At 42.8% G+C, this 27,560-nt stretch overlaps 1 protein-coding gene across 1 annotated transcript in view; it reads left to right on the top strand.

The window, feature by feature from the left end:
• Window positions 1-1,831: 1,831 nt before the first annotated feature.
• Window positions 1,832-27,560, top strand: part of pinx1 (PIN2 (TERF1) interacting telomerase inhibitor 1) — a 100,600-nt gene continuing 74,871 nt past the window's right edge. Inside the window, exons 1-5 of the mRNA XM_052524589.1 lie at window positions 1,832-2,017; window positions 2,886-2,995; window positions 3,292-3,384; window positions 3,687-3,768; window positions 8,180-8,278. Of these exons, the coding sequence (XP_052380549.1) occupies window positions 1,999-2,017; window positions 2,886-2,995; window positions 3,292-3,384; window positions 3,687-3,768; window positions 8,180-8,278 (403 nt within the window). The 5' untranslated portion in view covers window positions 1,832-1,998. The remainder of the gene's footprint in view (window positions 2,018-2,885; window positions 2,996-3,291; window positions 3,385-3,686; window positions 3,769-8,179; window positions 8,279-27,560) is intronic.

Below are 27,560 nucleotides of genomic sequence, written 5' to 3'. Positions count from 1 at the left end.
ATACTATCTAACACTATCTAACCCTATACTATCTAACCCTATACTATCCCTATACTACCTAACCCTAACCCTATACTATCTAACCCTAACCCTATACTACCTAACCCTATACTACCTAACCTATACTATCTAACCCTATACCTATACTTGAGTTGAGCTGCACTGAGTTGAGCTGCCTGATAGCTACTAAAGTTGAGCTACTGAGTTAGCTACCCTAAAGTTGAGCTACACTAAGCTGCACTGAGTTGAGCTGCACTGAGTTGAGCTGCACTGAGTTGAGCTACACTGAGTTGAGCTGCACTGAGTTGAGCTACACTGAGCTGCACTGAGTTGAGCTGCACTGAGTTGAGCTGCACAGAGCTGCACTGAGTTGAGCTGCACTGAGTTGAGCTGCACTGAGTTGAGCTGCACTGAGTTGAGCTGCACTGAGTTGAGCTGCACTGAGCTGCACTGAGTTGCACTGAGCTGCACTGAGCTGCACTGAGCTGCACTGAGTTGCACTGAGCTGCACTGAGCTGCACTGAGTTGCACTGAGCTGCACTGAGCTGCACTGAGCTAAGTTACATTGAGTTGCCTGCAAGGGGACTGGTGGTAAATATAATGTGTTGATTGATGGTATCTGCTGGCAAGACCCGTTACATAACAGAGCATTAATATTAATTTGCACAGTAGCCAATAGTCGCTTCTCATAAGGTGCTCTCCATAGAATTACAATCCAGTAGCCCATACATTACAGTAGCCTATAGCCCGTTAGCCACACAATGTAAATGATTGTTGTGGGTTGAATCAACCAATTTAACCCATGTTTAAAGTGTCATCCTAGCCTACACGATGTATGCAACAGTTTCAACCTCCAGAGATCGGAATGATTCATGGTGTATGTGGGAGTTGTTTCGAGATCACGTGTATCTTTATGGTATAATTTGTTGTATTTTTTTTTTTTGTGCTTTTGCTGCTGCTGGCTATTTACATTGTGTAGTCAAACAATTATTTCAGCCTCTCGGCATTGACGATAGGTTTGAGCAAAGATAGTCTATTATAGTGACAAGATGACCGCTTTAACAATGGAAACACTGTACACTTCCTCAAAGATGAAAGGCTGGCAATGAGGAGGCGAGATTAGGTGTGACCTTTCTAGCCAATGAGAGGGCAGATACACGTGTGAACAACAGGCCATAGAGCTCGATAGAGGACTCATTTTTGTATCTGTGCCGTTGTAGTTTCTGTGACAGCACGGGCAGCACCATTGAGGCTATCAAAGTAGTCAATTGTGTTCAACTTCATTGGTCGATTGCTCCCAACTCATAGGAATTCCCACCCAGTTGACTACTTCAAAATGGTGGAAGCCCCAATGTCAACGTCCATGCTAAAACAGGTTATAGCCATGACGAGTCCTATCTATCTCCATCGCAGGCACAACGGCACGTTGCACGTTGCCTAAGTGTCACTGAACATTCATAACTGACACACGTGCTGTTTCCATCAGGCCTGTCATATTTTCTATCCAACATGAACGTCACTTGCATAAAAAGGTCAGATGGAAAGCTGGGTTGAGTAAAACTTGACCTCTTTCCCTCTGGTTTGATCCAGGCTATTCGGAATCTTTGGGATGTCCCTACCCCTCATTGAAGTTTACATTTAAAATAGTTTAGGTTATAGTTAACGTTGAGGGAGGGTATGGACGTCCCAAGGAGCCCAGATTGCACTGCAATTTGATAGGTAGAGTTATTTGTATAGCGACGCCTTGTCGCCACCTCGTGTTGTAAAACACCATTTACACTTCGCTCAGGTAAAAAAAAAAAAAACATACATTTGTTATTAGAAGAGAGAAAAATAATCGATTGTAGCTATGTGGATAGCTAAATGACAATCGAAGTATTATGAATCCACAGTGTGTGCATTTTAGTTCTCGACAGAGATGAAAAGTAGGTAACATTTTATACAGGCACTTTTAGAGCACCCTTGCGGTCTTCCGTCAACGTGTTTAAAGACCCCATCATGTCCATGCTTGCAGAACGTAAGTGCTACTTCGAATGTTTTAGCCAAAATGTTGTGTTTCATACATTAGAGAAACAAAAAATACTTGGGTGTGTCATGTTGTCTGAAGAAGTCAACATCGATTTAGTGCAAGTTATGTCTTTAAAAAGGGCCTCAGTACATATGTGCGGTTCGAAAGTCTGTCGAGCTAGCTAGCATAATGCTAACCACAATCACATTTAATTACCGGTAACTAGCAAGTTACTAGTAAACCTCAACTAGCTCAACAACTTGACAACCTAAGTTAATAAGTAACTTCTTTTTTTTTTAAGGCCAAATGTGTTGGTATATTTACGGTGTCTTGTCTCATTTCTGATCATTACCAATGTGATTTAGTTATATAATGTTGCGACCTTTTGACAGCCAGTTAACGTTACCTAGACAACTAACTAGTTCTGGTCGAGAATGTTGTTGTTTTTCCCCCCCGATGTTGTTTAGTGACTGGTTGTAAATATACTATCGTTACTCGCCGAAGTAAATATATCTTACTTGATTGAGTGCTGACTAACTTGTCTTTGTTGGCAATTTCTCAAGTTCAAGTGGTCAAAAGCCGTTTGTTTCGGGTTTACCGCTAAACTACCCCTGGGTCCATGCGAATGCATCGGATGATAGTGGGCAAAAGCATGGATCAGATCTACAAGCGAGACCGATTTAGTTTTCTATACGCTGCGTACCGCCGTTGTGTCCTTAATAACCAAGGCACTTTACCCCCTTAACTGCTCCCGAGCCTGTGACGTGTGTTGTCAGGTTGGGGACTGTTTGACAGCCTAAAATGTCCGTGCAAATAAACCAATAAAGTAGGTATTGCATTATTTAAAAAAAATTCTAACACGGTTTGTTGTTTTTAGCCCGTAGAAAACAGAAGTGGTCAGTTGACCCGCGGAACAGCGCGTGGAGTAAAGACGAGTCCAAGTTCGGCCAGAAGATGCTGGAGCGAATGGGCTGGTCCAAGGGAAAGGTACTGTGGGGGTTTTTGTCTTAGCAAACCACTGATAACCTAACAGTATATTAGTGACGGTATGCCACTGTAGCTCTATCTCAAGACAATTCGTCTTCCTGGGCTTCCTCCTTGCATCCTCTCTCCTCGCTTCCTTTTCAACTGTATTGGCGGAGGAGGTCCAAGGTCCCACCCTCTCCAATGCGTTTTGGAAAAGGAGGCGAGGAGAGAGGAATCGAGGCGATACAAATTAAAGAGCCTGTATCTAACTGTTTTTGGCGTCATTGGGGAATAACGTGTTCATCGGTCTCTACCAGGGCCTGGGGAGAACTGAGCAGGGCTCCACAGAACACATCAAAGTCAAAGTGAAGAACAACCAGCTGGGGCTGGGAACCACTGCCAGCCACGAGGTGAGTGGACAACTGGGGTGTGTTCATTAAGGCACACTGTCAACAACTGTTTCCTTATGGGTGAAGTTCAGGGTTTTATTCATTAGTGCACATTGTAGCAAAATGTTTTTCAACAGAAAATGATCATTATCAAGTTCAGGTAGTCCTTTATAGTTCAAGTCAGTTTTTTTTTTTTTTTGGGGGGGGGTTTCTCGTTGATACGACAAAGAATACTCAAGACTGCAGTGATGTACAGTGTTTTATCAAGGAATGTGTCCTCCCAAGTTATGTCCTAGTTTTGATCTAATTTGTTCTGTTTCCAGGACAACTGGATCGCCCATCAGGATGACTTTAACCAGCTCCTGGCAGACCTCAACAATTGCCATGGTCAAAACACTGCCAATGGTAAATACCCAGACAAAACAGAAGAATATACAACGTGCATAATAACTCTGTTCATAAACTCACTCGTCATATATGCGTGACCCACTAGGTGGTGCTGTCGTACCATTCAGAGGAAGGTAGTGGCCCACATTTAGCAGATGTGATTGTGATTGTAGCAAAATGCTTGTGTTCCTAGCGCCAACGGTGCAGTAATATCTAACGATTCACAACGATTAAGAAATGTATAAATATTAGGACTAGCAATGTCACTCCAGAGAGTGTGTGTGTACGTACGTGTTGGAATGTAAAGACTAGAGGTCGACCGATTCTGATTTTTCAACACCGATACCGATTATTGGAGGACCAAAAAAAGCTGATACCAATTAATTACCGATTTTAATTGGCCGATTAAAAAAAATATCTATATATATATATATATATATATATATATATATATATATTTTTAGATTTTTAAATGTATTTGTAATAATGACAATTACAACAATACTGAATGAACACTTATTTTCACTTAATATAATACATCAATAAAATCAATTTAGCCTCAAATAAATAATGAAACGTGTTCAATTTGGTTTAAATAATGTAAAAACAAAGTGTTGGAGAAGAAAGTAAAAGTGCAATATGTGCCATGTAAGGAAGCTAACGTTTAAGATCCTTAATAAGAATATGAGAACATATGAAAGCTGGTGGTTCCTTTTAACATGAGTCTTCAATATTCCCAGTTAAGATGTTTTAGGTTGTAGTTATTATAGGAATTATAGGACTATTTCTCTCTATACCATTTTGTATTTCATTAACCTTTGACTATTGGATGTTCTTATAGGCACTTTAGTATTGCCAGTGTAACAGTATAGCTTCCGTCCCTCTCCTCGCTCCTCCCTGGGCTCGAACCAGGAACACATCGACAACAGCCACCCTCGAAGCAGCGTTACCCATGCAGAGCAAGGGGAACAACCACTCCAAGTCTCAGAACGAGTGACGTTTGAAACGCTATTAGCGCGCACCCCACTAACTAGCTAGCAATTTCCCATCGGTTACACCATCCTCATCTTGGGAGTTGATGGGCTTGAAGTCATAAACAGCTCAATGCTTGACACACAACGAAGAGCTGCTGGCAAAACGCACGAAAGTGCTGTTTGAATGAATGCTTAGGAGCCTGCTGCTGCCTACCACCGCTCAGTCAGACTGCTCTATCAAATCATAGACTTAGTTATAACATAACACACTAAAGTGCTGTTTGAATGAATGCTTAGGAGCCTGCTGCTGCCTATCACCTCTCAGTCAGACTGCTCTATCAAATCATAGACTTAATTATAACATAATAACACATTAATATGGTCGAATCCGGAAACTATCATTTCGAAAACAAGATGTTTATTCTTTCAGTGAAATACGGAACCGTTCTGTATTTTATCTAACGGGTGGCATCCATCAGTCTAAATATTGCTGTTGATTTGCACAACCTTCAATGTTATGTCATAATTACGTAAAACTCTGGCAAATTAGGCTTCCCAAACTGTTGCATATACCCTGACTGCCTGAAATGAACCCAAGAGAAGTGACACAATTTCACCTGGTTAATATTGCCTGCTAACCTGGATTTCTTTTAGCTAAATATGCAGGTTTAAAAATATAGACTTCTGTGCATTGCTTTTCTTAAAATCAATGATGTTTATGGTTACGTACACATTGGAACAACGATACGCACCGCATCGATTATATGCAACGCAGGACACACTAGATAAACTAGTAATATCATCAACCATGTGTAGTTAACTAGTGATTATGATTGATTGATTGATAGTTTTTTATAAGTTTAATGCTAGCTAGCTCCTTACCTTGGCTTCTTACTGCATTCGCGTAACAGGCAGTCTCCTCGTGGAGTGCAATGAGAGGCAGGTGGTTAGAGCGTTGGACTAGTTAACTGTAAGGTTGCAAGATTGGATCCCCCGAGCTGACATGGTGAAAATCTGTTGTTCTGCCCCTGGAGGCAGTTAACCCACCAGTCCCAGGCCGTCATTGAAAATAAGAATGTGTTCTTAACTGACTTTCCAAGTTAAATAAAGATGAAATAAAGGTGTAAAAAAAAAAAAAAAAAATCGGCCAAATCGGTTTCCAAAAATACCAATTTCCGATTGTTATGAAAACTTGAAATCGGCCATTCCTATTAATCGCTCACCCTCTAGTATATACATTATGGACAGTATGTAGATAGAACATGTAGGATATCTGTAGGATAGAGTAGTGTACGTACACAGCAATAGTTGAATAGGATGGCCCTGACTAGATATGTACAGTATATACATATGAAAAGGCTCCCGAGTGGCGCAGCGGTCTAAGACACTGCATCTCAGTGCTAGAGGCGTCACTACAGGCCCTGGTTCAAATCCAGGCTGTATCACATAGGGTTTGGCCGGGTTGTCATTGTAAATAAGAATTTGTTAACTGACTTGCCTAGTTTAAAATAAACAAATCGGGAGTAGTTACAGGGGAGAGGGGGATTTAACGTCTAATCCGAAACATGGCACCCTACACAGGGCAATGTCCCCAATCACTGCCCTGGGGCATTGGGATATTTTATTTTAGACCAGCGGAAATAGTGTCTCCTACTGGCTGTCCAACACCACTTCCAGTAGCATCTGGTCTCCCATCCAGGGACCGACCAGGACCAACCCTGCTTAGCGTCAGTGGCAAGCCAACCGTGGGATATACTGCTGGAAAAGTGACCAGTTGTTCCATGATTATGGACATAGGGGGTGCTACTGTGCTAATGTAACATTTACAGGAAAGATGTAGCCCACATGTAGCCCCAAGTATCATTCACTGGGAAGTAGTAGCCCACTAGGGGGTGCTATTGCACTATTCACTGGGAAGTAGTAGCCCACTAGGGGGTGCTATTGCACTATTCACTGGGAAGTAGTAGCCCACTAGGGGGTGCTATTGCACTATTCACTGGGAAGTAGTAGCCCACTAGGGGGTGCTATTGCACTATTCACTGGGAAGTAGTAGCCCACTAGGGGGTGCTATTGCACTATTCACTGGGAAGTAGTAGCCCACTAGGGGGTGCTATTGCACCATTCACTGGGAAGTAGTAGCCCACTAGGGGGTGCTGTTGCACCATTGACTGGGAAGTAGTAGCCCACTACATGAAATAGTTAATGTAAGCCATATTTAGCAGACATGTGTATCTAAAGCCACGTACAGAAGCTAGTGTTTGGTTAGACAAGCTAGAATGGTCGGCCAAAATATAGATTTCCGCCTAAATAGACATACCCAAACAAATTTATTTTTCATGAGATGGCCACAAACAACTGGTAATGTTGCGTAGTTTTGTAAAGGTCTGGAACTCTCTGGTAAGAAGAGGTGTAAATTGCTGAGGTGTCGTCACTTGTGAGAACACAAGCTCAAAGTATACAGTACAAATATTATAATATAATAATATAATAATAATATATGCCATTTAGCTGACGCTTTTATCCAAAGCGACTTACAGTCATGTGTGCATACATTCTACGTATGGGTGGTCCCGGGAATCGAACCCACTACCCTGGCGTTACAAGCGCCATGCTCTACCAACTGAGCCACAGAAGGACCACAAAAAATATATATATATTTTTTCCCCTACTCAACAAAAGTGGCAATAGGGCTTGAAATGACAAATGCTTAAAGAATAATAATAATATATATATATATATATATATACTTAGTGACAGTACAATGTTGGCACTTTTTCATATACTGACAACATGGAAGAAAATTCTATATGTCCGCTGAGCGGCACAAACACCATTTAAATGTCTGCAAACTCATTACAGCTTTGATCACAAAGTGCTTTCGTACGAATGTGACCAAGAGAAAGTGGGTTTTGTTTCAATCCCATAAAATTACTTAGTATTTGTTTTCTTCCTGTGTTGATAGCTCCTAAATCTGACTGAGAACATCCCGTTAAGATGAAACTACTACTACTCTCCTGTTTTCGTTTGCTGTTTGCAAGCGCCACTGTGACTTTCAGAGCAGACAGACAAGTCTTTCTGGCATTACAAGAACCGGGACTCTACGATGTTCACAGAGCACTTTGTACACCAAAATGTCATTCAGAACCGCTCAAAGTCAGGTAGCAGCGTAGCCTAGTGGTTAGAGCGTTGGACTAGTAACCGAAAGGTTGTCAGATCGAATCCCCGAGCTGACAAGGTAAAAATCTGTCGTTCTGCCCCTGAACAAGGCAGTTTAACCCACTGTTCCTAGGCTGTCATTGTAAAATAAGAATTTGTTCTTAACTGACTTGCCGAGTTAAATAAAGGTCAAATAAACTCATTGTATAAATAAAGGTCAAATGAAAGAAAAAGATATGTAGGAAAACCTAACATCTAAGAGGTTTTAAAGGTCTTGATCATGGTCGTTTTGTTTGTAGAAGCCCCATCAGAGGAGAAACAGCAGGAGAAGTCCTTCAGCCTGGAGGAGAAGTCAAAGACGTCCAGGAAGAGGGTCCACTACATGAAGTTCACCAAAGGTTTTCATTCAATGTGTTTTATTTAACCAGAGAAGTCGCTTTGAGATGGACATGGTTGAAAAGGCATCCTAGTGATGACACTGATGGAGTGGTTTTCACCTCCGTTGTTTCCCTTCTCTACTAAAGTAGTGCACTATATAGGGAATAGGGCTCTGGTCTATAGTAGTGCACTATATAGGGAATAGGGCTCTGGTCTAAAGTAGTGTTCTATATAGGGAATAGGGCTCTGGTCTAAAGTAGTGCTCTATGTAGGGAATAGGGCTCTGGTCTAAAGTAGTGCTCTATGTAGGGAATAGGGCCCTGGTCTAAAGTAGTGTACTATATAGGGAATAGGGCCCTGGTCTAAAGTAGTGTTCTATATAGGGAATAGGGCTCTGGTCTATAGTAGTGCACTATATAGGGAATAGGGCCCTGGTCTAAAGTAGTGCTCTATGTAGGGAATAGGGCCCTGGTCTAAAGTAGTGCTCTATGTAGGGAATAGGGCCCTGGTCTAAAGTAGTGTACTATATAGGGAATAGGGTGCCATAGGGCTCTGGTCTAAAGTAGTGTACTATGTAGGGAATAGGGCTCTGGTCTAAAGTAGTGCACTATATAGGGAATAGGGCCCTGGTCTAAAGTAGTGTACTATATAGGGAATAGGGCCCTGGTCTAAAGTAGTGTTCTATATAGGGAATAGGGCTCTGGTCTATAGTAGTGCACTATATAGGGAATAGGGCCCTGGTCTAAAGTAGTGCTCTATGTAGGGAATAGGGCCCTGGTCTAAAGTAGTGCTCTATGTAGGGAATAGGGCCCTGGTCTAAAGTAGTGTACTATATAGGGAATAGGGTGCCATAGGGCTCTGGTCTAAAGTAGTGTACTATGTAGGGAATAGGGCTCTGGTCTAAAGTAGTGCTCTATGTAGGGAATAGGGCTCTGGTCTAAAGTAGTGCTCTATGTAGGGAATAGGGCCCTGGTCTAAAGTAGTGCACTATATAGGGAATAGGCCTCTGGTCTAAAGTAGTGTACTATATAGGGAATAGGCCTCTGGTCTAAAGTAGTGTACTATATAGGGAATAGGGCCCTGGTCTAAAGTAGTGTACTATATAGGGAATAGGGCCCTGGTCTAAAGTAGTGCACTATATAGGGAATAGGGCCCTGGTCTAAAGTAGTGCACTATATAGGGAATAGGGCCCTGGTCTAAAGTAGTGTACTATATAGGGAATATGGTGACATAGGGCCCTGGTCTAAAGTAGTGTACTATATAGGGAATAGGGTGACATAGGGCCCTGGTCTAAAGTAGTGCACTATATAGGGAATATGGCCCTGGTCTAAAGTAGTGCACTATATAGGGAATATGGTGACATAGGGCTCTGGTCTAAAGTAGTGTACTATATAGGGTATGGGGTGCAATGTCAGACCCTGTCACGTGACAGTGAAATTGCCTGTGATCCAGGAGGCTGAAGGTTATATAGGGGGGTCGACCAGGAAATCGATTCCAACGGTACAATTCGCCGCCTAATAATTTTTGTTCAAATCACGTTCTTCTTGCCTTCTGAAAATAACTTTCTCTGTTTATTGTTTTGGTGACCACTGTGTCCTCTCCGTCAGTGTTGAACTAATAAGCATGTCACCTTATTTATGTTGCCAGGAAATAATCTAGGCCTCTCATTAGTCGGTGCATGACGTCACGCGCGTGTGCACTTTGCCGAGACTTGACTGATCGTCTCGTTGGAGTTGTTCGGCATTCAGAATGACTTGTACATAGTTAGACGACTTATTCGTTCAACGCGGAAGGAGACGGTGGTCCCAAACGATGAGAGGTGTTTTCAGCTAGAAAGAAAGAAAGAAAGTCATTTGAGAATGTGTTTGTGACCCATGTTACGTCTTAGATCGGTTTAGTGTCCGGCAGAACGATACACTCATCTCTTAAACATTTTGAACAGGAAACCGAAGCGTACCGTTATATGTATTCTGACATTAACGCAATTTCCAAACGTGTCCAGGCGCCAGTTATTTATCTGGATTTGATCTTTCGTGTTGTACTAAATACATAGAGATATAGTGAATAGAACAGACAAATCATTTGACTTGAGTGGGGGTTAGGGGGGGGTTCTATTCATTCAATTTCTTTGCATTTAATCCAATCCGATATCCATTCGTATTTCGGCTAACTTAAACTGATCAGATGTCCAAAAGATGCAGGTTCTCAGAAGAATGACAACTCGCATTTCCCGACCTTACAAAAACTATTTTTTATTTATTTATCAGAATAAAACATTGATAACATCAGAACACTGTTTTGAGCCCCTGCCAAGGAGGTTGAGAGCGGGGGGGGGGGGGGGGTGTCTGAGTGGGACATTTTTATTGAAGTAGTGAAAGAGCAAAGGGACGTTTGCGTCGGGATAAGAAGACCAAACAGCTAAGATAAATAAACATCTGCTGGACCTGCCGCTACCACGCCTCTGGGTTCCCAGACAGTCAAAGCCTTCAGGAGCAACTAGCTTCCCCCTCTAGCCTCTTCAGGAGCAACTAGCTTCCCCCTCTAGCCTCTTCAGGAGCAACTAGCTTCCCCCTCTAGCCTCTTCAGGAGCAACTAGCTTCCCCCTCTAGCCTCTTCAGGAGCAACTAGCTTCCCCCTCTAGCCTCTTCAGGAGCAACTAGCTTCCCCCTCTAGCCTCTTCAGGAGCAACTAGCTTCCCCCTCTAGCCTCTTCAGGAGCAACTAGCTTCCCCCTCTAGCCTCTTCAGGAGCAACTAGCTTCCCCCTCTAGCCTCTTCAGGAGCAACTAGCTTCCCCCTCTAGCCTCTTCAGGAGCAACTAGCTTCCCCCTCTAGCCTCTTCAGGAGCAACTAGCTTCCCCCTCTAGCCTCTTCAGGAGCAACTAGCTTCCCCCTCTAGCCTCTTCAGGAGCAACTAGCTTCCCTCTAGCCTCTTCAGGAGCAACTAGCTTCCCCCTCTAGCCTCTTCAGGAGCAACTAGCTTCCCCCTCTAGCCTCTTCAGGAGCAACTAGCTTCCCCCTCTAGCCTCTTCAGGAGCAACTAGCTTCCCCCTCTAGCCTCTTCAGGAGCAACTAGCTTCCCCCTCTAGCCTCTTCAGGAGCAACTAGCTTCCCCCTCTAGCCTCTTCAGGAGCAACTAGCTTCCCCCTCTAGCCTCTTCAGGAGCAACTAGCTTCCCCCTCTAGCCTCTTCAGGAGCAACTAGCTTCCCCCTCTAGCCTCTTCAGGAGCAACTAGCTTCCCCCTCTAGCCTCTTCAGGAGCAACTAGCTTCCCCCTCTAGCCTCTTCAGGAGCAACTAGCTTCCCCCTCTAGCCTCTTCAGGAGCAACTAGCTTCCCCCTCTAGCCTCTTCAGGCATCTTTCGTGCCTCCCCCAACCAGCTCAGGCCCCAGTCCAGTCATGTTCCTACAGCCCCCCGCCAGACAGCTGTCTCAGGCCCCAGTCCAGTCATGTTTCTACAGCTACCCCCAGACAGCTGTCTCAGGCCCCAGTTCAGTCATGTTTCTACAGCTACCTCCCCTCCAGTTGGCCGTCTCAGGCCCCATTCCATTTCTGTTCCTACAGCTGTATCCTCTTCCTCCAGCAGGCTCCTGATAACACTGGTTATTTATTGCTTTAAACCTTTTCCCCTCCTGTCCTGGCTTTCAAAGCCTCCATCAGGCCTGCTCTCAAGACACACACACTAAACACTCCTGTGAGCGTGTGTGCGAGCGTGTCTGCGGACTAGCTAAGCTAGTTTCCAACGACGCTGGTTCCAGATTTGTGACAGCGTTATCTAAACCTGTACATTTTCGACCTAGACCCACGCCAGGAAGTAAAAGCAGGAAGTGTACCCTTCCATCTGTGCTGTGATTGGTTCAGTCAGCTCAACTGACACTACAACAAAAAAAAACCAAGACATTCCGTTGCATGAGCCGCATCATTTGAATGAACATTCCAAAATCACCCTGGAAATGATTGCATCACAATACCAGGCAGCCATTGGGAATGTGCCCATGAGTTTCACCAGTCAAATTGCCACGGTTAGAGGTCGCTTAATATACAGGTTAAGACAACGTTGTCACACATCTGGGACCAACACCGTTGATAACTACCAGCTAACTAGCTTGTTCCTATTAAGAGCAAGAGGGGTAGCGGTGCGTAATCATTTTTTTTAGCGGAATGTTTGCATGATTTGGCATATTAAAGACTTAAAAGACTATCGAAGCCATCCATCCAACCTATTTATACAGATCCGGCAGTTCAAAGACAATCCATTGGGCCTAGTTATTGTTCATTATTAGCAACCTACTTTTTAGTTTGTGTGCCTATTTTTATTTGACATTTTAAGTATGACCTAAAACTAGAACAAGGGAATGTAAAAAATATATATTTTTTGAAGCTGCAGTATTTTAAAGCTGCCACCCGACCAAATTCACATAGAAATGTGTTTTTTTTTTTAGATCCGTCACTCCATTGAGTCTAAGAAGCGGTAGATCTGTTCTATATGCTCTATTTCTATGCTTCACATTAAGTTTCGTTTTTTTGCTTCTTTTTACTTTTGGTTTTGTACACCGGCTTCATAAAGCTGAAAATACAATATTTTTAGTTACTGAAAAGATATTTCTCAGCGGTTTAGACGATTCTGTACACTTTGATTAGGCAAACTAATAACAACTTTTACAACCAGGAAATAGCTGAGAGATTTCTGGGTATTTTTTAAAAGATATTTTAATAACATTCTACTTGTCCAAAATTTATGTGACGCAAACTTTTCGTTCCTTGTATTAATGACAGTGTTTCAATATAAGAAGTGTTTACCTGTGGAATTAGACATTGATCTTGAACCCTGAAACAATCAGAAGATTCAGATTTAGGGAGGGGGTGACGGTAAAGTGAACAGCTGTTGTATATATTATGGATCCACATTAAGCAGCTACTCTTCCTGGGAGTCCAGCTAAATTAAGGCAGTTTAGGCACAAGGTTTTTCTAGAGGGTTTTGACGTCTCGTACATTAGGGATAGTCCAAAACTATACAGGCTCGTTCCACTTGTGTCCTCGCCAGCACGTTGCATCACTCCACTGTTATGGTCTTGTGTCCTCACCAGCTAGGGCGAAGCAGCACGTTGCATCACTCCACTGTTATGGTCTTGTGTCCTCACCAGCACGTTGCATCACTCCACTGTTATGGTCTTGTGTCCTCACCAGCACGTTGCATCACTCCACTGTTATGGTCTTGCGTCCTCGCCAGCACGTTGCATCACTCCACTGTTATGGTCTTGTGTCCTCACCAGCACGTTGCATCACTCCACTGTTATGGTCTTGTGTCCTCGCCAGCACGTTGCATCACTCCACTGTTATGGTCTTGTGTCCTCGCCAGCACGTTGCATCACTCCACTGTTATGGTCTTGTGTCCTCGCCAGCACGTTGCATCACTCCACTGGTATGGTCTTGTGTCCTCACCAGCACGTTGCATCACTCCACTGTTATGGTCTTGTGTCCTCGCCAGCACGTTGCATCACTCCACTGTTATGGTCTTGTGTCCTCGCCAGCACGTTGCATCACTCCACTGTTATGGTCTTGTGTCCTCGCCAGCTAGGGCGAAGCAGCACGTTGCATCACTCCACTGGTATGGTCTTGTGTCCTCACCAGCTAGGGCGAAGCAGCACGTTGCATCACTCCACTGGTATGGTCTTGTGTCCTCGCCAGCTAGGGCGAAGCAGCACGTTGCATCACTCCACTGGTATGGTCTTGTGTCCTCACCAGCACGTTGCATCACTCCACTGTTATGGTCTTGCGTCCTCACCAGCACGTTGCATCACTCCACTGTTATGGTCTTGCGTCCTCGCCAGCACGTTGCATCACTCCACTGTTATGGTCTTGTGTCCTCACCAGCTAGGGCGAAGCAGCACGTTGCATCACTCCACTGGTATGGTCTTGTGTCCTCGCCAGCTAGGGCGAAGCAGCACGTTGCATCACTCCACTGTTATGGTCTTGCGTCCTCGCCAGCTAGGGCGAAGCAGCACGTTGCATCACTCCACTGGTATGGTCTTGTGTCCTCGCCAGCTAGGGCGAAGCAGCACGTTGCATCACTCCACTGGTATGGTCTTGTGTCCTCGCCAGCTAGGGCGAAGCAGCACGTTGCATCACTCCACTGTTATGGTCTTGTGTCCTCGCCAGCACGTTGCATCACTCCACTGTTATGGTCTTGCGTCCACCTCGCCAGCATCACTCCACTGTTACGTTGCATCACTCCACTGGTATGGTCTTGCGTCCTCGCCAGCTAGGGCGAAGCAGCACGTTGCATCACTCCACTGGTATGGTCTTGTGAGTCTCTGATGCATCTTTTTTTTGGAATGAAAATGGGAACCGATGGGAGAGATGAACAAATACTATAATATTTTCATAAACCAAACGGACTACATTCTCATTCATAATTATCAAGACATGAGGAGAGTCTCAAAAATAGTTTTAAAAGATGCCCTTTGACCTAAAGCTGATCCTCGGATAGATCTTTAATAGAATAGCAGTCAACTTACAATGTGGTATTCTGTTCTTTTGTAATGGCCTACATTTTCCGTATTATAACGAGACTAAATTTAACGACATAGGACAAATGGATTTTGTAATGTTGTCCTATATTACATTGACTTAGACTGTTAAAATGTAGAGGAGGAAATGGCATTTACATTTTATATAAACGTTGGATTTGCGTGGCCCAAATGTTCATAATAATTTTTGTTTTATAGATGTTTTCTGTTGGTAAGCCTACCCATGTCTTTCCTCCAATGGGAAAGCCTGCTCTCTCCTCCAATGGGAAAGCCTGCTCTCTCCTCCAATAGGAAAGCCTGCTCTCTCCTCCAATGGGAAAGCCTGCTCTCTCCTCCAATGGGAAAGCCTGCTCTCTCCTCCAATGGGAAAGCCTGCTCTCTCCTCCAATGGGAAAGCCTGCTCTCTCCTCCAATGGGAAAGCCTGCTCTCTCCTCCAATGGGAAAGCCTGCTCTCTCCTCCAATGGGAAAGCCTGCTCTCTCCTCCAATGGGAAAGCCTGCTCTCTCCTCCAATGGGAAAGCCTGCTCTCTCCTCCAATGGGAAAGCCTGCTCTCTCCTCCAATGGGAAAGCCTGCTCTCTCCTCCAATGGGAAAGCCTGCTCTCTCCTCCAATGGGAAAGCCTGCTCACTGATGTCAATACCAAAGCTGATAATTGTGGCTTGATTTGAATCTGGAATTCTGTGAATAATGATGACTGAGAGCCCAGTGTGGCCCAGTAGAGCCCTTTAGTCAGAGACTGTTGGTACCTTTGTGTCTCTATATAAATCACAACGGTTCCATTTTCTAATAATTTGACAAAGTAAAAGTAAAAGTAAGTAAGTAAAAGACTCAGACAACAACGTTCTTTAGTAAAAGACTCAGACAACAACGTTCTTTAGTAAAAGACTCAGACAACAACGTTCTTTAGTAAAAGACTCAGACAACAACGTTCTTTAGTAAAAGACTCAGACAACAACGTTCTTTAGTAAAAGACTCAGACAACAACGTTCTTTAGTAAAAGACTAACAACGTTCTTTAGTAAAAGACTCAGACAACAACGTTCTTTAGTAAAAGACTCAGACAACAACGTTCTTTAGTAAAAGACTCAGACAACAACGTTCTTTAGTAAAAGACTCAGACATCAACGTTCTTTAGTAAAAGACTCAGACAACAACGTTCTTTAGTAAAAGACTCAGACAACAACGTTCTTTAGTAAAAGACTCAGACAACAACGTTCTTTAGTAAAAGACTCAGACAACAACGTTCTTTAGTAAAAGACTCAGACATCAACGTTCTTTAGTAAAAGACTCAGACAACAACGTTCTTTAGTAAAAGACTCAGACAACAACGTTCTTTAGTAAAAGACTAACAACGTTCTTTAGTAAAAGACTCAGACAACAACGTTCTTTAGTAAAAGACTCAGACAACAAACGTTCTTTAGTAAAAGACTCAGACAACAACGTTCTTTAGTAAAAGACTAACAACGTTCTTTAGTAAAAGACTCAGACAACAACGTTCTTTAGTAAAAGACTCAGACAACAACGTTCTTTAGTAAAAGACTCAGACAACAACGTTCTTTAGTAAAAGACTAACAACGTTCTTTAGTAAAAGACTCAGACAACAACGTTCTTTAGTAAAAGACTCAGACAACAACGTTCTTTAATAAGACTCAGACAACAACGTTCTTTAGTAAGACTCAGACAACAACGTTCTTTAGTAAGACTCAGACAACAACGTTCTTTAGTAAAAGACTCAGACATCAACGTTCTTTAGTAAAAGACTCAGACAACAACGTTCTTTAGTAAAAGACTCAGACAACAACGTTCTTTAGTAAAAGACTCAGACAACAACGTTCTTTAGTAAAAGACTCAGACAACAACGTTCTTTAGTAAAAGACTCAGACAACAACGTTCTTTAGTAAAAGACTCAGACAACAACGTTCTTTAGTAAAAGACTCAGACAACAACGTTCTTTAGTAAAAGACTCAGACAACAACGTTCTTTAGTAAAAGACTAACAACGTTCTTTAGTAAAAGACTCAGACAACAACGTTCTTTAGTAAAAGACTCAGACATCAACGTTCTTTAGTAAAAGACTCAGACAACAACGTTCTTTAGTAAAAGACTCAGACAACAACGTTCTTTAGTAAAAGACTCAGACAACAACGTTCTTTAGTAAAAGACTCAGACAACAACGTTCTTTAGTAAAAGACTCAGACAACAACGTTCTTTAGTAAAAGACTCGGACAACAACGTTCTTTAGTAAAAGACTCGGACAACAACGTTCTTTAGTAAAAGACTCGGACAACAACGTTCTTTAGTAAAAGACTCAGACAACAACGTTCTTTAGTAAAAGACTCAGACAACAGGCTAAACAGCTTCACAGTTCCCCTGCCAAATAGGCCTACAAGAGAAGTCACCGTATCTCCACGAAGTTGATTGCGTCTGTGGGGGTCTTGTGCACCGCTTAGTACCTTCCCTTTTGCTCGACAAAAAGACACGCGTGAGTGTGAGACCTAGACTAAAATCACGCCCTTTTTCCCTGCGTAGTACACTGCTTTTGGGCCTATGAGCCCTGCCCTGGTCAAATAATGGTCACTGTATAGGGCAAAGGGGGCTATTTGGGACGTAGCCCCTTAGTTGAGATAAAGAAAAAGATTTATCGTTTTCTATTTTTCCTTTCTAAATGTTTCAACATCCTGGCAGGATCTATCGTTAGGCAGGTACTGCAGGTTGCCAAGGTCACTGTCGATATGGAAACAGCCGAGTGCCAATCAGAGTGACTCCTGCCAACAAAAAAAACAACAGATTAGCCAATCACCATGGCTTTAAACCACTCAGCCAATCACCATGGGTTTACCCCCTGACAGATGGACTAATCTGACAACTAACAAATTAATGGCCGGATGACATGAGAAGCCTTTTATTTAACGAGGCAAGTCCGTTAAGAACTAATTCTTATTTATAACGACGGCCTATACACTGCCTTGTTCCGGGGGGCAGAACGACAGATTTGTACCTTGTCAGCTCGGGGATTCGATCCAGCAACCTTGCGGTTTACTAGCTCTATGCTCTCACCACTAGGCTACCTCCCAAATGGCATCTTAGTCCCGCTAACACCCTACATGGGGAATAGGGTGTCATGTAGGATGACGCCCAGGTGTTGTCACATTTTAACATGAAGACAGGATTCCTTTAAGTGAATTATTGATCCACAGAATCCAGAAGGGCTGGGAATCTTCACGATACTTGGCGATACGATATGTATGGCGATCCGATGTTCCAAACATATTGCTCACCATCTGTCTTCTTCAGAGGGACGAGAGTCATGAGAAAATGAGTCGACAATCATGGAAATGAAAGCGCTTGAAAACTAATTTGGTTTCCTATTTTTTTATTTTTTTTATGTTTTAATAATTAAATTAAAAATCCTCTGGCCTCCATTGATTTTAGTTTTCCTAATTCTAATTCCTACAAGGGTTAAACTCCAATAACTTTTGAGGATTATTTATAAACATTATTATTGGACACACTACTTCGCTACGCATCTGTGGGGTTTAAGGAGGATACGTGGATATACAGCGTATAGCCTCCACTACAACACTGTGTGTCTGTCAACTAGGCAGCCAGGCCAGGCCAAGTGAAGCCAGGCCAAATGAAGCCAGGTCAGGTGAAGCCAGGTGAAGCCAGTTAAGGTGAAGCCAGTTGAGGTCAGGTGAAGCCAGGCCAGGTCAGGTGAATGCCAGGCCAGGTGAATGCCAGGCCAGGCCAGGTGAATGCCAGGCCAGGTGAATGCCAGGCCAGGTGAATGCCAGGCCAGGTGAATGCCAGGCCAGGCCAGGTGAATGCTAGGCCAAGCCAGGTGAATGCCAGGTCAGGTGAATGCCAGGCCAGGTGAATGCCAGGCCAGGCCAGGTGAATGCCAGGCCAGGTGAATGCCAGGCCAGGCCAGGTGAATGCCAGGCCAGGTGAATGCCAGGCCAGGCCAGGTGAATGCCAGGCCAGGTGAATGCCAGGCCAGGTGAATGCCAGGCCAGGTGAAAGCCAGGAATTGCAGTTACACTCTCATATCAGTCACCTCCACAGCCTGACAGCTGATAAATGGTTGGACAAATGATAAAAGTGGGTTACTGGTTAATGCTGTGGGGTCGGACACACTAGGCCTGGAGCTAGAATGTGTCCTAAACGGCCTGTGCAGCAGAGAGCCTGGGTCTGGCCAGAGGAGAGGAGTGGCCGCTGCCTTTCTCCGCTAACGAAGGCCATCAATCCCGAACAGGGACAAGACATCAATAACAACAGACCGGAGAGACAGCTTTTTGAAGCCAGGGAGTGGAGTCATAAAGAATCTCTCCGTAGCCTGTGGGCTCAGATACACTGTGCCTGGATGTGAGTAGAGGCTGGGTTGATATAGCAGAGACGCGCCGGTACCTTTCCCCAACAAATGAAACGAAGGCCATCGATCCTGAACACTGGGTTAAACCGTGAGGGAGAGCAGTCCAGCTAGGACAATCCAGCCCAGCTCAGCCAGGACAGGGCATCAACAACAGACCAGCAAGATAAGTTTTGCTACTGTAGGCAGCGTTAGCTAGCGCTGGTTCAGATGTACCTGCTGGTATTGTTCATCCCATGGAATCACACTGCATATAGAATCACTCTACATATAGAATCACAATACATATAGAATCACAATACATATAGAATCACTCTACATATAGAATCACAATACATATAGAATCACAATACATATAGAATCACTCTACATATAGAATCATTTACATTTACATTTACATTTAAGTCATTTAGCAGACGCTCTTATCCAGAGCGACTTACAAATTGGTGCATACACCTTATGACAACCAGTGGAACAGCCACTTGCATCTAAATCTTGTTGGGGGGAGAAGGGGGGTGAGAAGGATTACTTACCCTTACTTACCCTATCCTAGGTATTCCTTGAAGAGGTGGGGTTTCAGGTGTCTCCGGAAGGTGGTGATTGACTCCGCTGTCCTGGCGTCGTGAGGGAGTTTGTTCCACCATTGGGGGCCAGAGCAGCGAACAGTTTTGACTGGGCTGAGCGGGAACTGTACTTCCTCAGTGGTAGGGAGGCGAGCAGGCCAGAGGTGGATGAACGCAGTGCCCTTGTTTGGGTGTAGGGCCTGATCAGAGCCTGGAGGTACTGAGGTGCCGTTCCCCTCACAGCTCCGTAGGCGAGCACCATGGTCTTGTAGCGGATGCGAGCTTCAACTGGAAGCCAGTGGAGAGAGCGGAGGAGCGGGGTGACGTGAGAGAACTTGGGAAGGTTGAACACCAGACGGGCTGCGGCGTTCTGGATGAGTTGTAGGGGTTTAATGGCACAGGCAGGGAGCCCAGCCAACAGCGAGTTGCAGTAATCAAGACGGGAGATGACAAGTGCCTGGATTAGGACCTGCGCCGCTTCCTGTGTGAGGCAGGGTCGTACTCTGCGGATGTTGTAGAGCATGAACCTACAGGAACGGGACACCGCCTTGATGTTAGTTGAGAACGTCATGGTGTTGTCCAGGATCACGCCAAGGTTCTTAGCGCTCTGGGAGGAGGACACAATGGAGTTGTCAACCGTGATGGCGAGATCATGGAACGGGCAGTCCTTCCCCGGGAGGAAGAGGAGCTCCGTCTTGCTGAGGTTCAGCTTGAGGTGGTGATCCGTCATCCACACTGATATGTCTGCCAGACATGCAGAGATGCGATTCGCCACCTGGTCATCAGAAGGGGGAAAGGAGAAGATTAATTGTGTGTCGTCTGCATAGCAATGATAGGAGAGACCATGTGAGGTTATGACAGAGCCAAGTGACTTGGTGTATAGCGAGAATAAGAGAGGGCCTAGAACAGAGCCCTGGGGACACCAGTGGTGAGAGCGCGTGGTGAGGAGACAGATTCTCGCCACGCCACCTGGTAGGAGCGACCTGTCAGGTAGGACGCAATCCAAGCGTGGGCCGCGCCGGAGATGCCCAACTCGGAGAGGGTGGAGAGGAGGATCTGATGGTTCACAGTATCGAAGGCAGCCGATAGGTCTAGAAGGATGAGAGCAGAGGAGAGAGAGTTAGCTTTAGCAGTGCGGAGCGCCTCCGTGATACAGAGAAGAGCAGTCTCAGTTGAATGACTAGTCTTGAAACCTGACTGATTTGGATCAAGAAGGTCATTCTGAGAGAGATAGCGGTAGAGCTGGCCAAGGACGGCACGCTCAAGAGTTTTGGAGAGAAAAGAGAGAAGGGATACTGGTCTGTAGTTGTTGACATCGGAGGGATCGAGTGTAGGTTTTTTCAGAAGGGGTGCAACTCTCGCTCTCTTGAAGACGGGAGGGACGTAGCCAGCGGTCAGGGATGAGTTGATGAGCGAGGTGAGGTAAGGGAGAAGGTCTCCGGAAATGGTCTGGAGAGAGAGGAGGGGATAGGGTCAAGCGGGCAGGTTGTTGGGCGGCCGGCCGTCACAAGACGCGAGATTTCATCTGGAGAGAGAGGGGAGAAAGAGGTCAGAGCATAGGGTAGGGCAGTGTGAGCAGAACCAGCGGTGTCGTTTGACTTAGCAAACGAGGATCGGATGTCATCGACCTTCTTTTCAAAATGGTTGACGAAGTCATCTGCAGAGAGGGAGGAGGGAGGGGGGATTCAGGAGGGAGGAGAAGGTGGCAAAGAGCTTCCTAGGGTTAGAGGCAGATGCTTGGAATTTAGAATGGTAGAAAGTGGCTTTAGCAGCAGAGACAGAGGAGGAAAATGTAGAGAGGAGGGAGTGAAAGGATGCCAGGTCCGCAGGGAGGCGAGTTTTCCTCCATTTCCGCTCGGCTGCCCGGAGCCCTGTTCTGTGAGCTCGCAATGAGTCGTCGAGCCACGGAGCGGGAGGGGAGGACCGAGCCGGCCTGGAGGATAGGGGACATAGGGAGTCAAAGGATGCAGTAAGGGAGGAGAGGAGGGTTGAGGAGGCAGAATCAGGAGATAGGTTGGAGAAAGTTTGAGCAGAGGGAAGAGAAGATAGGATGGAAGAGGAGAGAGTAGCGGGGGAGAGAGAGCGAAGGTTGGGACGGCGCGATACCATCCGAGTAGGGGCAGTGTGGGAAGTGTTGGATGAGAGCGAGAGGGAAAAGGATACAAGGTAGTGGTCGGAGACTTGGAGGGGAGTTGCAATGAGGTTAGTGGAAGAACAGCATCTAGTAAAGATGAGGTCAAGCGTATTGCCTGCCTTGTGAGTAGGGGGAAGGTGAGAGGGTGAGGTCAAAAGAGGAGAGGAGTGGAAAGAAGGAGGCAGAGAGGAATGAGTCAAAGGTAGACGTGGGGAGGTTAAAGTCGCCCAGAACTGTGAGAGGTGAGCCGTCCTCAGGAAAGGAGCTTATCAAGGCATCAAGCTCATTGATGAACTCTCCGAGGGAACCTGGAGGGCGATAAATGATAAGGATGTTAAGCTTGAAAGGGCTGGTAACTGTGACAGCATGGAATTCAAAGGAGGCAATAGACAGATGGGTAAGGGAGAAAGAGAGAAAGACCACTTGGGAGAGATGAGGATCCCGGTGCCACCACCCCGCTGACCAGAAGCTCTCGGGGTGTGCGAGAACACGTGGGCGGACGAGGAGAGAGCAGTAGGAGTAGCAGTGTTATCTGTGGTGATCCATGTTTCCGTCAGTGCCAAGAAGTCAAGGGACTGGAGGGAGGCATAGGCTGAGATGAACTCTGCCTTGTTGGCCGCAGATTGGCAGTTCCAGAGGCTACCAGAGACCTGGAACTCCACGTGGGTCGTACGCGCTGGGACCACCAGGTTAGGGTGGTCGCGGCCACGCGGTGTGGAGCGTTTGTATGGTCTGTGCAGAGAGGAGAGAACAGGGATAGACAGACACATAGTTGACAGGCTACAGAAAAGGCTACGCTAATGCAAGGAAATTGGAATGACAAGCGGACTACACGTCTCGAATGTTCAGAAAGTTAAGCTTACGTAGCAAGAATCTTATTGACTAAAATGATTAAAATGATACAGTACTGCTAAAGTAGGCTAGCTGGCAGTGGCTGCGTTGTTGACACTACACTAATCAAGTCGTTCCGTTGAGTGTAATAATTCTACAGTGCTGCTATTCGGGGGCTAGCTGGCTAGCTAGCAGTGTTGTTTACGTTACGTTGAGTTAAAAGAACGACAATAGCTGGCTAGCTAACCTAGGGAATCGGTCTAGACTACACAATTATCTTTGAAACAAAGACGGCTATGTAGCTAGCTATGTAGCTAGCTACGATCAAACAAATCAAACCGTTGTACTGTAATGAAATGAAAATGTGATACTCCCTGACCGGTGATTGAATTCGAAACAAAATGTGATACTACCTGTGAATGCGACCGGGTTGTTGGGTATCACACTACATATAGAATCACACTACATGTAGAATCACACTACATGTAGAATCACTCTACATATAGAATCACTCTACATATAGAATCACTCTACATATAGAATCACACTACATGTAGAATCACTCTACATATAGAATCACTCTACATATAGAATCACTCTACATATAGAATCACTCTACATATAGAATCACTCTACATATAGAATCGTGAGAATCACAATGCATATAGAATCACAATGCATATAGAATCACGAGAATCACACTACATATAGAATCACACTACATATAGAATCACACTACATATAGAATCACATGAATCACACTACATATAAAATCACGAGAATCAATCACACTACATATAGAATCACAATACATATAGAATCACACTACATATAGAATCACACTACATATAGAATCACACTACATATAGAATCACACTACATATAGAATCACACTACATATAGAATCACACTACATATAGAATCACTCTACATATAGAATCACACTACATATAGAATCACAATACATATAGAATCACACTACATATAGAATCACACTACATATAGAATCACACTACATATAGAATCACTCTACATATAGAATCACACTACATATAGAATCACACTACATATAGAATCACACTACATATAGAATCACACTACATATAGAATCACACTACATATAGAATCACTCTACATATAGAATCACTCTACATATAGAATCACACTACATATAGAATCACTCTACATATAGAATCACTCTACATATAGAATCACTCTACATATAGAATCACTCTACATATAGAATCACTCTACATATAGAATCACACTACATATAGAATCACTCTACGTATAGAATCACTCTACGTATAGAATCACTCTACGTATAGAATCACTCTAGAATCGTATAGAATCACTCTACATATAGAATCACTCTACATATAGAATCACTCTACATATAGAATCACTCTACATATAGAATCACTCTACATATAGAATCACTCTACATAGAATCACACTACATATAGAATCACGAGAATCACACTACATATAGAATCACACTACATATAGAATCACAATGCATATAGAATCATGAGAATCACAATGCATATAGAATCACAATGCATATAGAATCACGAGAATCACACTGCATATAGAATCACAATTCATATAGAATCACGAGAATCACACTACATATAGAATCACACTACATATAGAATCACACTACATATAGAATCACAATGCATATAGAATCATGAGAATCACAATGCATATAGAATCACAATGCATATAGAATCACGAGAATCACACTGCATATAGAATCACAATGCATATAGAATCACGAGAATCACACTGCATATAGAATCACGAGAATCACACTGCATATAGAATCACAATTCATATAGAATCACGAGAATCACACTGCATATAGAATCACGAGAATCACACTGCATATAGAATCACAATTCATATAGAATCACGAGAATCACACTGCATATAGAATCACGAGAATCACAATGCATATAGAATCCCGAGAATCACACTACATATAGAATCACACTACATATAGAATCACAATGCATATAGAATCCCGAGAATCACACTACATATAGAATCACACTACATATAGAATCACAATGCATATAGAATCACGAGAATCACACTACATATAGAATCACACTACATATAGAATCACAATGCATATAGAATCACACTACATATAGAATCACAATGCATATAGAATCACAATGCATATGGAATCACGAGAATCACACTGCATATAGAATCACACTACATATAGAATCACAATGCATATAGAATCACAATGCATATAGAATCACGAGAATCACACTGCATATAGAATCAAGAGAATCACACTGCATATAGAATCAAGAGAATCACACTGCATATAGAATCATGAGAATCACACTGCATATAGAATCACAAGAATCACAATGCATATAGAATCACAATGCATATAGAATCATGAGAATCACAATGCATATAGAATCATGAGAATCACAATGAATATAGAATCACAATGAGAATCACAATGCATATAGAATCATGAGAATCACAATGCATATAGAATCATGAGAATCACAATGCATATAGAACTCTACATATAGAATCACACTACATATAGAATCACTCTACATATAGAATCACTCTACATATAGAATCACTCTACATATAGAATCACTCTACATATAGAATCACACTACATATAGAATCACACTACATATAGAATCACACTACATATAGAATCACACTACATATAGAATCACACTACATATAGAATCACACTACATATAGAATCACTCTACATATAGAATCACACTGCATATAGAATCACTCTACATATAGAATCACACTGCATATAGAATCACTCTACATATAGAATCACTCTACATATAGAATCACGAGAATCACACTGCATATAGAATCACAAGAATCACACTACATATAGAATCACAATGCATATAGAATCACAATACATATAGAATCACTCTACATATAGAATCACTCTACATATAGAATCACAATGCATATAGAATCACACTACATATAGAATCACACTACATGTAGAATCACTCTACATATAGAATCACTCTACATATAGAATCACTCTACATATAGAATCACAATACATATAGAATCACAATACATATAGAATCACACTACATATAGAATCACACTACATGTAGAATCACACTACATGTAGAATCACTCTACATATAGAATCACTCTACATATAGAATCACACTACATATAGAATCACACTACATATAGAATCACACTACATATAGAATCACACTACATATAGAATCACACTACATATAGAATCACACTACATATAGAATCACACTGCATATAGAATCACACTACATATAGAATCACACTACATATAGAATCACTCTACATATAGAATCACACTACATATAGAATCACACTACATATAGAATCACACTACATATAGAATCACACTACATATAGAATCACTCTACATATAGAATCACACTGCATATAGAATCACACTGCATATAGAATCACACTGCATATAGAATCACTCTACATATAGAATCACTCTACATATAGAATCACTCTACATATAGAATCACTCTACATATAGAATCATGAGAATCACAATGCATATAGAATCATGAGAATCACAATGCATATAGAATCACAATGCATATAGAATCACAATGCATATAGAATCACACTACATATAGAATCACAATGCATATAGAATCATGAGAATCACAATGCATATAGAATCACAATGCATATAGAATCACAATTCATATAGAATCACGAGAATCACACTGCATATAGAATCACGAGAATCACACTGCATATAGAATCACGAGAATCACACTACATATAGAATCACGAGAATCACACTACATATAGAATCACACTGCATATAGAATCACACTACATATAGAATCACGAGAATCACACTACATATAGAATCACACTGCATATAGAATCACACTACATATAGAATCACACTACATATAGAATCACACTACATATAGAATCACACTACATATAGAATCACGAGAATCACACTACATATAGAATCACGAGAATCACACTACATATAGAATCACACTACATATAGAATCACACTACATATAGAATCACACTACATATAGAATCACGAGAATCACACTACATATAGAATCACGAGAATCACACTACATATTGAATCACACTGCATATAGAATCACTCTACATATAGAATCACTCTACATATAGAATCACACTGCATATAGAATCACTCTACATATAGAATCACTCTACATATAGAATCACGAGAATCACACTGCATATAGAATCACAAGAATCACACTACATATAGAATCACAATGCATATAGAATCACAATACATATAGAATCACGAGAATCACAATGCATATAGAATCACAATGCATATAGAATCATGAGAATCACTATATATAGAATCACACTACATATATAATCACAATGCATATAGAATCACAATGCATATAGAATCACGAGAATCACACTACATATAGAATCACACTACATATAGAATCACAATGCATATGGAATCACAATTCATATAGAATCACGAGAATCACACTGCATATAGAATCACGAGAATCACACTGCATATAGAATCACACTGCATATAGAATCACACTACATATAGAATCACACTACATATAGAATCACAATGCATGTAGAATCACGAGAATCACACTACATATAGAATCACACTACATATAGAATCACAATGCATATGGAATCATATAGAATCAATTCATATAGAATCACGAGAATCACACTGCATATAGAATCACGAGAATCACACTGCATATAGAATCACGAGAATCACAATGCATATAGAATCACATGTAGAATCACACTGCATATAGAATCACGAGAATCACACTACATATAGA

This window comes from Oncorhynchus keta, chromosome 8, assembly GCF_023373465.1.
Source record: "Oncorhynchus keta strain PuntledgeMale-10-30-2019 chromosome 8, Oket_V2, whole genome shotgun sequence".
Lineage (NCBI taxonomy): Eukaryota > Metazoa > Chordata > Actinopteri > Salmoniformes > Salmonidae > Oncorhynchus > Oncorhynchus keta.
The sequence above is the reverse complement of the archived record's forward strand: the minus strand, read 5'-3'. Positions and strand labels throughout refer to the sequence as shown.